This window comes from Onychostoma macrolepis, chromosome 09 (genome assembly GCF_012432095.1).
Source record: "Onychostoma macrolepis isolate SWU-2019 chromosome 09, ASM1243209v1, whole genome shotgun sequence".
Lineage (NCBI taxonomy): Eukaryota > Metazoa > Chordata > Actinopteri > Cypriniformes > Cyprinidae > Onychostoma > Onychostoma macrolepis.
In genome coordinates, this window is record NC_081163.1 from 3365841 (window position 1) to 3381050 (window position 15210).

The following is a 15210-nucleotide window of genomic DNA, read 5'->3' on the forward strand; positions in this document are numbered from 1 at the left end:
CCTCTGGAGGACACGAGAGAATTATAAAGAGAGAGAAAGAGAGCGCTAATGGTAGAAAAATCTTTTATCAGTTAAAAAGCACAATGGCCACAAATGAAATCACATACTTCCCTACGATATAGTGGGCATATGATTTCACAGCCAAACCCTTCACAATATTCATGACAAAACTCATCATCCCTAATAACAACCTCTTTTTTCTGTCTTAATAATTATTATAATGATTACTTTCAATCACATCAATCACTTTGCATTTAACAGGAAGTGTTATTTTAGTATTATTTATATACTAGACTTTATTTTAAAAATAGCTTTTCAGTTTCAGTTTCAGCTATTTTTATTCATTGAAATACTTCTATTTAGCTTTAATTTATATTTTAGTTTAGTAATTTTAATACTTCAAATTAAGTGTATTTATTTAAGTTAGTTGCCAAGGAAACATTTCCAATTTTCTTTTCCCCCAAGTTTTAAAAAATCTTTATTTCAATTTTATTGTTTTTTATTTATTTGAATATTTCTATTTAGCTTTATTTTATTTTTGTTTTTGTTTTAGCAATATTACTACTTCTATTACTACTGCTTTTATTACTGGATTTCAAGTTTAATTACCAAAAGTTATTTTGAATAATTTTCATTTTAGTTACAGTTACTGCACTGATCATTATTAATTTTGAAAATAGCTGAAGAATTCAAATAATGATCTAGCAGTGACTGTCTGTGATTGGCTGTACATAAATCACTGAATAAACAAGTGTAAGGAGTGTGTGTGTGTCTCTGTACTGGACACAGGTGGCAGAGAGCGGGCAGATGCTGTCCGACTGTCACTCCACGTCTGCTGCTCTCGGCCTCCCGTAGGGCGTCATCACACACACACACACACACACACACACACACACACGTTGGCATCTTTATACTGTACAAACTGTATGTGCTATTGCCCTACACCAACCCTACCCCTTACAGGAGACGGTGCATTTTTAGATTAAAAAAAATCACCATTTAGTATGTTTTTTAAGCCTTTTGATTTACGGGGACATAGGCAGTGTCCTCATAAACCACCTTCAAATTGTAATACCTCTGTCATACCCATGTTATTATACAAATTTGTGTCCCCGTAAACCACATAAACATGCACACACACACACACACACACACACACACACACACAGGACAGGCCTCCAGGACCTAGTTGGGACCATCTGATATGTCTGTATGTCTGTGGATGCTGCACAAATTCAACTGTTCCTCAGAAACACCTGCATGACTGACACTCATACAGCTGGAACACTTAATGCATTATAAAGGTATTGATAATGTACATTGTAATGCATTATATCTTTTCAATATAACCAGAGTTAAAATGCATTATAATATTTGAATATTTGTTTGTCATGTATTTAATGCATTATACTTTCTAAAGGTGTAACAATAAATAGATTATGGTATTATAATATATTATAACTGTGGTTACAATTATTCATGAGATCATACAATGCATTTTAAGGTGCATAATTACTGCATTAAAACTACTTTCAGAATGCATTATATAAAAAGACTTTATGTAAAGTGTTGCAGGTGCTTTAATTGCTCTGAACCAAAAAATAGCAGCTTCTATTCCTTACTCTCTTAAGAAAATGAAGAAATGAAACCGAGGTTGCTCCAGGTAAACCTGTAGTGTAATGCTCTTGGGAACCCTGACACCTGCTGGTCGAGATGAGCAAACAGCAGACAGCTTATTATATAGACTCAATTTATTATTCTGTATTCAATAAATCCAAATGAACGGGGTTAACTTTGTTCTGTAGCTTTATCGATTTAGTTTGTATTGCCCAAATTATCTCTTATATCACCTTTTGTTGATTCTATAGAGCATAATTCCAGTTTAGCTCAATATAATATACAAAGAAAAGGTTTTGCGCAGTATGTTATAGTCAAAAATGTATTTCTAGTTGGAAGAAATGAATGGCACTTTTTACCTCTGAAACCTGTCTGCTGTGCTGAATAAAGCAGAAATCATAGCGTTTAGTTTTTTAATAACTCTGAAACCTGTGGAAAACCTGTGGAAATCCCAGCCGCACTCGATTACAGACAGAGAGAGAAGTGAAAACTGTTCTCAGAACTGAACATGAACTGCTGAGAAAAACCAACGCAAAAAAAAATCAGTTTCTGACTGAATGCAATCATCCTTTCAGTAAATCTGTTCGTTCATGCTTCAGGTTCAGCGCTTCATGTGTGACACACTATTGCACATCAGAAAGAAAATAATATACGTTTGTATGCTTCTGGAACACTTAATTATGCATGCATAAATCGATCTAGCTACAGCCAACTAGAGAAATATTCACTACAGAAATGTCCATGACTTTTTAATATTTTATTAATCTCTATATTATACAGATATTTTAAGATCGATATGTTGAAAATAGATAATAGATTTTCCTATTTAAATAAAATAGAAAAACAAGATTTAAAATATGCAATATGATTTATAAAAATGTAATGCTAAAGGAAAGTTATTTAAAATAAAGACATGCTTACAGTACATATAATATCTACACAATTTCTAGATCACAACCAGTGTCACGCGACTCTTTGTAGAGATGGTCAGATGTTCTTTGAATCATCTTAAATGATTCTGGAGAACATAATAATCAGGTTTAGTTCATGTAACACAAGTGCTGCCATCATTAAAGCAAAAACCACACACCAAATACTGACGCATTTCTCTTTCAGTCAAATAGTTATGCCAATAATATAATTTCTAATGCAAAATAATGTATTAAATCAGAAAGGAATGCTCTCATTAGCTGTGAATGAAAGACACGACACGAGTAAAACAAAAATGTGTTTTTATTCAAAAGTTCTCAAAGAAATGAACAGAAATAAAGCTTAATCAACAATCTACTGGAAACAGAGGGGAAAAGGGTGAAAAAAGCTTCTTTTGGCTTAAACAAACACTCAGAAAATAAAAGAAACAAATACAGAGGAAGGTTTCTGATAAACCGAACATACAAGATACCACTGGCAAGTGCGTGGCACATGTAAAACAGAGAGAAAGAAATTACAAAATCAACTCTCATATAGACATCTCTATGAAAATCTTTTTATTGTTTTTATTTTTTCAAACAGTCTGTACAAAACGTCTCTCTTCATAAATTATTACTTTTTTTCATATAACTTAATGGCTGTCTAGTACATGATTTTTCATATTCATGAGCAATTTCTCTCTGCACAACAAGTCTTTCCAACTCTTTGACCCAGACACAGATTGGCACTTCGGATTCGGATGTTACTAGCAGCATGAGCCACACAAGAACTCCACAGAAACACACACGCACGCGCACATACACACACACACACACACACACACACACACACACACATGCACGTCAAGAATGGACTCGGCTGTGAGCCGAGCACCGCGGATTACGCCGCTAAAAGTCTGTCTGGACTCGGTCTGAAAGCAACAGTGTGGAAGCTGGTTTCATACACGGGATCAAAAAATAAAAAACACGATTTATATCTAACAGTTTAGACTTTTTTCTTGCAATTGCAATTTTATATCTCACAATTCTTTTTTAGTTTACATTGTGCAATCGCAAGTTCTAAACTCATAATTGCAAGTTTACATTTCGCAATTCTGACTTTTTTCTTGCAATTCTGAGAATTGTGAGATAATTGTGAGAATTTATTTTTTATTCCATGATGGAAACAAATTATAAGTGACAATTCTGGGTAAAAAACATAAATGCAAGATATCAAAAAGTCAAAACCGTGAGATAAAAAGTTGTGATTACTTATTGTTTATTCTGTGGTGAAAAAAAAAAAAAAGAATAGCAAGACAAACTCAGAATTCCAAGAAGAATAGTTAAAATTGCAAGATGAAAAAGTTAGAATTACGAGAATTAAAAAGAATAGACGGAATTGTGAGATAAAATGTCACAATTACCTTTTTTATATTTTATTTCCTGGGAGCGGAAAAAATAATAACAGAATTCTGAGATATAAACTCAAAATTACAAATTTATAATTTGCAACTGCAAGATATAAACTTGCAATTATGAGAAAAACAAATCAGAACTGTGAGAGAATTTTTTTTTTTTTAAATTCTAAATTCAAAGAAAGCCAAAATTCTGAGAGAAAAAGTTGCAATTCTGTGGTGGAAACGAAAACAGAATTGCGAGATGTAAACTCAGAATTCCGAGGGAAAAAAGTCTGAATTGTGAGAGAAAAAGTCGCAATAACCTTTTTTTTTATTTTTTATTCCGTGGCAGAAACGAGCTTCCACACATCAGTGGTGTCTCTGGAAAACCGCAACTTTCAGCATCGCTGTTTCTCATTGGCTCCGTCTCTCTCTCGCGCGCGCGCACTTTCTTGTCTACTTCCTATGGACTACTGGAATATCTTGTGATGAAAAGCAGCAGTTTTTTTTGCTTTCGAAACGATGAATCTGAATGCTAAACGACACTAAAACGACACGTTCAACGCACAACTTTCCTTATAACGATAAGAATAAAAAAAAAAAAAACTTTTCTGTTTGAAGAAGAAGAAGAAGAAGAGGATTAAAGTATTTAAAAACAAAAAACCTGAAAGAAATCAAGTGTACGTGGGCAGCTCCTGAGCTGGCCGTTTGGTCTGGAGGGGCGGGCTGAACCTGCTGCCCGACCAATCAAAACAGAGGACAACAAAACTCTGAGGTAGATAACCGGTCAACAAGACCCACCAGGTCAAAAACACAGTCTTTTGGAAGACAAATTAATGAATAAAGCCTTAATAAACTATATTGTGAGTTTAAAAGAAAATAAAAAAGTTTTCCTGTAATGGATGCGATTATTATTTTAAAGGCTGTGTCCTAAAACCTAGTGAGCTGCCAAATGTATTTTTCAGAAAAATCACGGTTTTTTTTATTACCTGAATCATGTTGCGTGTGCGTATATATAACAATTTCTATGATGCAATTAATGTCAAGCATGCAAAACATGTTGGTTGGAGTTTCATGTTTGATGTTTGTAATGAATGCAGCTGTAACTTATGTTTGTTTTATACTTAGATTGAATTTGTTGTTCAGTGATGGGAACCAAAATACATGTTTATAATTTATTATTTCTCAATGTAAGAAATAAGAATAAAACTGTGACTTATCTATGTCTTTTTTCTCTCAACAATGCAATTTTGACCCGGTGTGACTTATATATACCAAAACAACTTATATAATACAGTTACATAATGCACCTGTATTTTACATTATTTTAGAACGTAACAATAAAATTGTGAATTATCTTTTTTTTTTTTTTCCTCTTAATGCAATTTTGACCCAGTACGACTTTCCGCAAAATACGGCGCATTACTTTTGCCAAATTCTAGGGCAGCATCACACGCATCCTTCATGGAGAAGGCAAATTCATAACGCATTTCGAGTGAAAAATCCATCCAAAAATTCTTATCATTTATTCAACACAGAAAAGCTAAAATAGTTCATTCTAATTTAAAACGAATATTTTTCTGTGCTTTGTGCTATCATTTTACGGTAAACGTGCCAATGCAAAAGTCTATTTGTATGATGCATGTAGAATTAATGAGTCGTGATGCTCCCTTAGAAGGCAGCAGCCTATGTAGGCAGCTCACTAGGGTTTCGGAACGGAGCCGTCGTTTCAACCTGTCCTCGTTCCGCGTTTTAGTTTCAGTTGTCTCCGCTCTGTAGTGATTTCTTCGTTTAGTTTGTGGCACTTGCTGGATCCAAATCGTCCTTCAAATCGGTGTCCGCACCTCGCCAACTAAAGACAGCTGAATGCATATGTACAAAGAAGGCACATTCTCCACAACTGCAACCCAGTCTGTTATAAAGTCTCAGCGTGGCCCGCCTCGAGAGAAAACGACATCACGTCCGCGCGATCTGCTCGCCGACTGTCTTTGGTGAAGTAAACTTGAAAGTGCCGAGATTTGTTTGCCTGCTATAGTAAAACGAGCACTAAAATCTACACGTTCACCTCTCCCGAAGAAGCCCGCTGCTGAAAGTTGTCACGGGAGGTTGCACTCTGAACAATATTCGATCTGACTGACAGGCCACGCCTCCCTCCCGCCCCCTCATTAGAATACGAGTCAAAGCTCCTCCCCCTCCCACACGAGTTCATCTAAAGCTAAACTACAACACCGAGATTTATAAACGAAAAAGGCAATTATCAAAAATGTGATCGTTCAGCAGAATTTCTACCACATTCAAACAACCAAAGGCTCGTCGTCGCCTCTGATTATAAAAACATTAAATCCTATTAAAACTCCATCAACGTTATCACTCGAAACGGTTTGTACTCTAAAAGATCGGAAAAAGCAAAACACCGAAATCCAAGCGCGGCGGAAATGTTCCTTTGCGAGATGCTAAAAAAGCCCTATTTAGCTGATTTACAAGGCAGCAGCCAGACGTCTTTTCTTCGGCTACTGTACGGAAAAGAGTTTAAGGCAAATCGTATAAGACGGACAGATCGGTCAGACCGAAGATGAAGCACACAACAAAAACACATCAACGACACTCACACCGCAAGCACAAACGCAATCTTTCTCAGGATGTCCGGCTGATAAATCTCTAAAAACGAACATCTGTTTCAGTACAAAAGAAAAGAGAGAGAGAGAGAGAGAGAGAAAACAAATCTGAAATCATAAAAATAAGAAGAATCTCCATGCACGTCGAGTCGCATGATGAAGTTCCTGCATCTATGTGACGATCCTTGGTAAAAAATAAGTGTTGTTTCCTTAGTAAAATAAAACTTTTTCTTCCCATTTCATTTGTTTTTTCTTCGTTAGCATCCTCTGATGAAATGAATCCTGGATTTGCACCTAATGGAACTTATACCAAAATAGTTGAAGTAGTTTTATTATAAAACCGAGGAACTCATCGTAGAACCTGTGCAAAATGTCGATTCATCGGTAGAGCCGGTCCTTCAAAGGAAGCTGTTATTGATTTAGCAGTCGTCTCCTTCTCTCTCGAACCCCGACAACCCTACGATAGAAACAACACTTTAAATCAATTGCGTGTCCAAATGTGAACATTTATTCAGCAAGGATGCAATAAAATGATCAAAAGTGACAGTTAAAAACACATATAATGTAAAAAAAAAGATTTGTATTTTAAATAAATGCTGTTCTTATGAAGTTTCTAATCATCAAAGAATTCCGAAAAAAACCCTAAAAAAACTATCACAGTTTCCACAAAAATGATAAAAATGATGTTTCTTAAGCAGCAAATCAGCATATTAGAATGATTTCTGAAGGATCATGTGACACTGAAGACTGGAGCAATGATGATGAAAATTCAGCTTTGATTACGAGAATAAAAAAGAGAGTAAAATATTTTCCATTATCTTTTGACCAAAGACCAATTTCTCACAAACAGGTATTTTAGATCTGAGCAGGGTTATTATAGTACTACCTAAAAAAAAACAACCCTTTTCGTTACTTAAAATAAATGCTAACTGAAATAAAATAAAATATAAAAAACTTAAACTTATTTCAGCTAGTTTCCAAGGCAACATTTCTAAATTTCATTTAGTTTAACTTGATGTACTAAAATAACTACAACTAAAACTCAAATATAGACATATTTAATAACAACAAAATCTAATAAAAATGACAAAAACACACAAAACTAAAATGAACATGAAAGCAGAAAATATATATAAAAAAAATGAATTCAAAATATTTACAAAAACTATAATAGTATACTGATACAAAATGACTGGATTTGAGCATTACTATAAAGATGTATATTCAAAAGAAATTTCCAAGCATGGGAATTCCAACTTTAAAATCCCCAAAACTCACTTACGTCATTCTACCCTCATATTTTTTCTTCTCTCTACCAGACTTTATAAATGTTTTCAATTCTGTTCAGTTGAAAAACAATGCCTTTGGATGAATCACAGCAGGTCTGAGATCACCGATTCCTCCATGTCATGTGACTCATTTAAAAGTTCAGTCTAAACGAATAAGCTGTATTGACTATTTTTATGATGCTTTTTGGATCTCAACAACATGAATCAGCATCCATTATCAAACATATCCGAAGAGAGAAAATAACACTAGTCTGGAATGAGTAAATGATGACAGAATTGTAATTTTTTGCTGAACTATCCCTTTAATTCAGACCCGACACACGGATCAGGATCAGAAAAGCAGGACTGCAGGTGACACAGAAGCACTCAAACGAATATCGCATCTGTTAAACCTGTTTACACTGCCAGACGTAAACCAATAATGCAGCAACACTTGAAATTACCTCTAAACATTTAGATAAGAATCATGCACAAGGTTTCAACCTCCTGGAGCCCAAAGGCATTTTGATCTTCTGTAGAGGACATTCGTTTGGTGAATGTCTCTGAGAATATACATACAGTCCTGGTGCATCTTAAACAGGACATCCTGAGCTTTTCACACACTCTCAGAAATAAAGGTACAAAAGCTGTCACTGGGGCAGTACCTTTTCAAAAGGTACACTTTAAGTACTAATATGTACCTTTAAGGTACCAAAATGGACCCTTTAGGTACAAACATGTATCTTTTAAAAAGGTACCGCCCCAGTGACAGCTCTTGTACCTTTATTTCTGAGAGTGCACATACCAGATAGATTTGGGTTTGACTTCTCTTCGGTTATAAAAAATGGCTGACCATTTCCAAAAATTCTAAGATAAGAGGAACAGCAAGTTTATTATTTAGTCCTGATCAGTATAATTGAGATTTTTTATTTTATATATATATATATATATATATATATATATATATATATATATATATATATATATGAAATATATTGAAATGTAAAAATTTTGTATATTTTATTTTATTTTAGTTATTTCAAGCAACAATTTTTTAATGGTTTTATTTTTAGTTAACTATAATAACACTAGTCCTTATCAATTTCTATTTTTATTAATGTTAAAATGGTTTCCTGTAAATATTAATCTTAAGAAAATCTCAGTAGATTTTAATTCAGGAAAAACTTTTTTTCCCTCTGGGTCCCAAGAGCTTATGGTAGAATGACACACATGTGCAGGTACGTGATATATATGTGTGGACAGGTGATTTATTTACCTCCTCATCACTTGGCCTGCTGATAGGTATAAGGTGAATGATCATTGGACGAATCCACCTGAGGTTGTGGACTGTTCTCCTACAACAAAACATGTGGATTATTTTCTCACAACCAGCACAAATCATGAAAGTTCAAATCAAAACAGAGATCTGCAGTGCTAATCTAATAGAAGTCAGAATATAAATAACTGAAAGTAGTTTTCTTCACATCTTTCAATGATTACATGCGCTATTAGGGATGAATGTCACAAAACATATTCATATTTCACCCTAAAATAAGATAACATTAGATTTCACATTCAGTTTTTTTCTGTATTACTTTAAAACATATTGTAAAAATAAATGAATTATAATATAATCGCAATATTTCAATTTAAATAATTGTTATTATTATTATTATGCATCAGAGGAATAAGGATTTAGGGAGAAAGTGCTTAATTGTCATAAAAATAATCTGGTTAACTGTAAAAAATAAATGATTATAATACAGTAATTTATTTTTTATCATTATAATATATATATTTTTTAAAGTATTGCAGAAACGAACAGAAATGAAAGGCAAAACCCATAATACTACAAAGTATAAATACTTTAATAGGTCAATTTAAATAATAATTTACTGTTATCATTATTATTATGCATCACAGTAATGAGGATTTAGGGAGAATTAGCTTAAGTGTGGTGAAAATAATCTCACAGTGTAAAACAATGTCATCAGTCCTAAAAATAAAATAACACTACATTCAAATTGAGTATTTTCTGTATTACTGTAAAAATATTATTATTATTAATTTATTATACTGTAAATTAAATGTAGTATTTTAATATTTAATATATTATATATTAGGCAATGCATAAACTACTACCATAATGTATAAATGCTTCAATTTAAATATTATTATTACTATTATTGTTATATTATTATTATTATGCATCACAGTAATGAATATTTAGGGAGAAAGTGCATGAAAATAATGTCAGGTGTTCCTAAAAACCTTTACTTTCTTCCAAAATATTCTATTTTATTTCTTTTTTGATTTAGAGTGAAGTTTAGTGATTTAGAGTCCAGTTCCCGGGAGATGTTCTTCACAGGTTTTGTGCGATTCACTCCAGAACATTTCAGCACAGTTGCACAAGCCCAGTCTGTTCCTGAACTTTTCTCCATTTATGGGGATTGTGAATTCAAGAAGTTCTTCAGTACAGGATGAGGTTAAAGCTGTGCCTGGGAAAGTGTTTTTCGTCATGAACCCACCTCTACAGAGACGGCGGTGGTCTGCATGTGAGTGTATGGAGAGATATACGGCCCCTGGAGAGCTGGACTGGCTGGCATAAACTACACAGAGAGAGACGAGAGAGATTCACATGAACACACCAACATATGCTGCTACAAATCTGCACACACTGTGTTTTGTGCTCTCATTCTGTCAGCAGTTTTATATTTGCTTGCTTTTGTGCATTTCTGCTGAGTTGCGCATGAGTCATGTGTTGCCTGCATGTGTTTAAATATATACATTTTTGCAGCCTTTGTCCAGTATATGCACAATGAGTGTCTTTTGTAACACAAAAAATATTACACTAAAATTTCCAACATAAAACCATTTTTCATTATGTACAGAAAATGTTTTTCTATTTTATGTTTTAATCGCAACTTGATTATTCACCAGTAGGTGGCATTCAAGTTTAGTCATGCCGCTTGCTATAAATAGCATACTAATTCTGCAGTATATAGTATGCATACTGTGCACAGCATGCAAATTTGTATGCATGCATATTAGGACCTAATGCATTTGCCAAAATGTGCAGTATACAATAATGCACACTGCATAAACAATTATCCCATAATGCAATGCACTGATTTGACTCAATGCACTTGACCTTTTTAGGTTTAATGACAAATAATAACACAATTATTAATTTTTTTAAAATATTTTTTTTGCTGGGTTGCCAAATGTTAGGAAATTAGGAAAGTTTAATTAAAAATGCAAATGAAAAATATCCCTGCATACACAGCATAGAAAAACTCTCATAATGCAAAGCACTCACTTGACTCAATGCATTTGACCTTTTAAAATATAGTGACAAAAGTAATATCGCATGTGTATTTTAATAATTCTATTTTGATTGTTGCCAAATGTCAGGAAATTAGGAAAGCTTAATTAAAATGCAAAATAACTTTTTATTTAACTGCCATTCACATGTAATGTGATGAGGTCATGTGACAGCAATTTACCTTACTAATTTTTGATATATTTTGATATATATATAGTGCCTACTGCTCTGCAGTTTTAAAAAATAGTAGGCAGTATATAGTGCATACTGCAGTATGGAAACGCCATAGCATTCTGTCTGCATTCACAGACACAGACTTTAACAGCTGGAAATGATTTTGCCGATCTGGAAGAAACAAAACAACACATATGTAAGCACTCAAGTGTTGATTGTGCTCACCGTTCCTGCGCTGCCCAGAGAGAGGTGACTCATCTGCTGAGCGAGAGGACCCATCATGGACGCCTGCTGCAGAGACATGGAGTGATCTATAGAGGGCGATATCACTGCTCCCTACGACACAACGGGAGCGTTACAGTACATTTATTCATTTAGGGGGAAAAAGCAAGAAAGGCACATACATACACTTCCTTTTAGAACTGGCCAGTTTCAAATAAATCAACATAAATCAAAATCAAAATAAGCACGATTATTTTACACACAAAATACATACGTGTGTGTACCATGTATTTTCAAGCATTTGCAGTAATGTGAATGCATTTTCCAGTGTTGTTATTGTTAACTCAAACTATACCAATTTGTTGTCATTAACTGAAATAAAATAAAAATGATAAATATTAGATAAAAAAACAGACTTAATATGTTGCTTTGGCTAAAATAAACATGAATAATTTAATAATACTTGACTATTGAAAAATATTGTTTGCCAACTAACTGAACAAAATAAAAATAATTAATGAGTATTATTTTACTCAATGTGTGTATTATGTATTTTCAAGCATTTGCAGTATGCTGATGTACATTATCTTTTCAGTGTTGTTATCGTTCTCTAAAACTATATTAATATTATAGTTTTATATTAATATTAACATTATATTAATATTAACTATATTATATTTAAATTTGTTGTCATTAATTGAAATAAAGCTAAAATAAAATAAAACTTATATAAATATAAAGCTTAAAAAATGTTTGGAAAATGACTGTATAAAAAATAAAATAAAATAAATTATGCTCTTACAAAAAAGTTGGAAATAAGCAACTTAATGATTGGATGTATATATATTCTTTGTGAATATTTTTTGCTTATTTCACTAAGAAACTAATTTGTACCATGGTAAAAAGTACCATGGTATTCTTTGAAATTTGGGATAAATTATGCTTGTGATGTTTAATATGAAGTAAATGTGATTTATTTGTGAGTTCACGCGCCCTATGATCTCTTTTAACATGGCCCAACACCCTATAAAGCCCACTTGGCAGGTGATTGGAGCGCCCTAGGTCTCTCTGGGACGTGTGTGATGAGTCCTGGTTTCTTACGCTGTGAGTCAGACTCTGTAAATCTCTGAGCCATCAGTGCCATTACTGGCCTTTAAATGCCACAGTTTCCTCATTTCTGATTAACGACACTCAGCTCTATACGTCCTGACTCACACTAGTCATTATGGCACACATTACTGATATACGTTACACACACCCTCTCGAAAACAAACACACACACAGTCTCATTTAGACTCTCCCTGTATGACAGTCATTCATGCAGCTTCACTTATTACCATCACTGATCTCACACACACACTGTAATCCAGTATCTGGGTGTGATTCAGTGTTAATGCATGTATGCAAACACACACTCACACCAGTATTTCCTGCACAACAGTGACGGCCACTGCGGCTCTTCAGAAGTAGGAAACACAAATCACTTATCAAGGACAAAATGTCAACTGTTTCATTTTGCTATAGCCAATGTTGCTTCTAAAAGCAGCTTCTCAAACAATGAAACTACTGAATGAAATATCCTATTAAAATCAGGGTGTCTGTTCTTTGTAGCAATGTTATTTTAGTATCATTGATGCAAACTATAATAGTTTCTGGATTTTATTTTCTCTTTGCTTTTTGGTTAAAGTTTTAGTAATTTTGTCAGTAGTTTAAAATTATATATATATATTTTTATTTATTTGTTTTAATTGATTTAATTTTAGTTATTTTATTACTTGAAGATAAACTAAACAAAAATGAAAGTTTTTAATATCTTATTTGATTTCAGTTCATAATTTCATTTTATTTCAAGTAACGAAACTGTTGTCCTATGATTTTGATATTAACTACAAAATACATATGACAATAATAAAATAAAATAATATTATATTCCAACTTTTTCACAGTAATGTTACAAATGCACATTTGTTAAGGTTACAGAAACTTAAATTTGCCTAATTTCCAACTGGTTGTTTATACGACAGCCTATAGTTAAAGACACATACATGAGTTTTGTTTTTATGATATTTTTATCCTATAAAATAAATACATTTTAAATTATGAATAAGACAAAAAAATTATAAAACATAATAAAATAAAATAATTAAACATGAATAAAATAATAAAAGAAATAAAAAAATATATATTAGTTATTAGTATATCCAGTTATTTTATTACTACTAAAATAAAATAATAAAACAAAACTAAATAAAATATAAGAAATAAAAAAATAAAATAATTAATATTATAATTATTAGTATAGCCAGTTATTATATTAATACTGGCATGTAGAAATAAAAAGAAACATTTCTTTATAAATGTCAACTTCAGACTCTTTATTCTGACTGCATGCATACCTTTGCACATTCTTTAATACTGTGCCCACCTACCAGCTTATTAATGATTTTATTTGGCATAAGATTAATCCTGATTACTCAGAATGAATTGCTGTAGTTTCTGCTTTAGTATGTCTGTTTGGACTCTCTCTGTGCCCGTCGCCCACACTCTCAGTCTATGAGCAGTCATGATGTAGTTCAAGTGTATTTCTCCCACACAAACAAACAAACAAACAAACAAACACTGCTCAGGACAATCAGAGACGGGCAGTGCTGAGACTCACCGGATGCTGCAAGATGTAGGGCTGATGGGTGACCCAGGACGGATTCTGTACCTGAACAATAAAATACAGATTATCAGTGTCCCTTAAGACAGTTCTGATGCATCCGTCTCTGAGACTCCTTCGGTCTGTGAGCAGTAGAGTTTGATATTATGTTACCTGGTATGTGGACACAGGGGAGATGTATGGAGAAATGGGGGTCTGTGTAATCATTCTGTTTGTAATACTGTAGGCGGTCGGATAGAATCTGTAGAAAGATAAAATCGGTATATTTAAGCAATACTTTATGACAGGTTGTAAATATAGTATGATAACCTTGAGTATGATTATGCTATAAGTATGATATAAGATATCTTGTTATGTAATTATATAAATATAATTCATTCCATACTGAAAAGTATTAATAAGTACTTGATTATTTTACTCAATTTGTGTGTGAACTGGGCATTTTCAAGTATTTGCAGTATGAATCTGTAGATAAATCTCTTTCTATGGTTGCTATTGTTATTGAAAAAAAAAAAAGGCTGAAAATAATGAAATGAAAAATGTAAAGTTTAAAAAATGTGTTGCCTAGGCAACTAACTGAAATATATTAAAAAATAATATACAATATACCCTTTATGAAAAAAATAGAGTTGAAAATAATGAAACAAAACATTTTAAACTTTAAAAAACTTAAATGAAAGTTAGAAATGTTGATTTGGCATCTAAAAATAAAATAAAATAAAATAAAAATACCATCAAAGAAAAAAATAAGAGTTGAAAATAATGAAACTAAATATTTAAAACTTTTAAAAACTTAAATAAAAATGAGAAATGTTGCTTTGGCAATTAAAAACAAACAAAATAAAACAAAATAAAATAAAATAATAACAAATAAAATAAAATACAGTTGGAAAAATACAATTTAATGACTGGATGTTCCCAAATAAAAATACTAAAAATTAATCAAATTACTAAAATTAAACTACATTTTAAATAAAGCGGAATTAAAATAATAAAACAAAAAAATTTAAACCTAAAATATT

At 32.5% G+C, this 15210-nt stretch overlaps 1 protein-coding gene across 5 annotated transcripts in view; it reads right to left on the reverse strand.

The window, feature by feature from the left end:
• Nucleotides 1-2832: 2832 nt before the first annotated feature.
• Nucleotides 2833-15210, reverse strand: part of LOC131546687 (RNA-binding motif, single-stranded-interacting protein 1) — a 71923-nt gene continuing 59545 nt past the window's right edge. For 3 of the 5 annotated variants that reach the window (XM_058786458.1, XM_058786459.1, XM_058786461.1), the window contains exons 9-14: nt 14342-14429; nt 14186-14236; nt 11530-11640; nt 10334-10414; nt 9082-9160; nt 2833-6994 (exon numbers count right to left, since the gene is read on the reverse strand). In XM_058786458.1, coding sequence (XP_058642441.1) covers nt 9089-9160; nt 10334-10414; nt 11530-11640; nt 14186-14236; nt 14342-14429 — 403 coding nt within the window. In that variant the 3' untranslated portion in view covers nt 2833-6994; nt 9082-9088. The remainder of the gene's footprint in view (nt 6995-9081; nt 9161-10333; nt 10415-11529; nt 11641-14185; nt 14237-14341; nt 14430-15210) is intronic. The other 2 variants (XM_058786462.1, XM_058786463.1) reach the window with 1 other exon arrangement.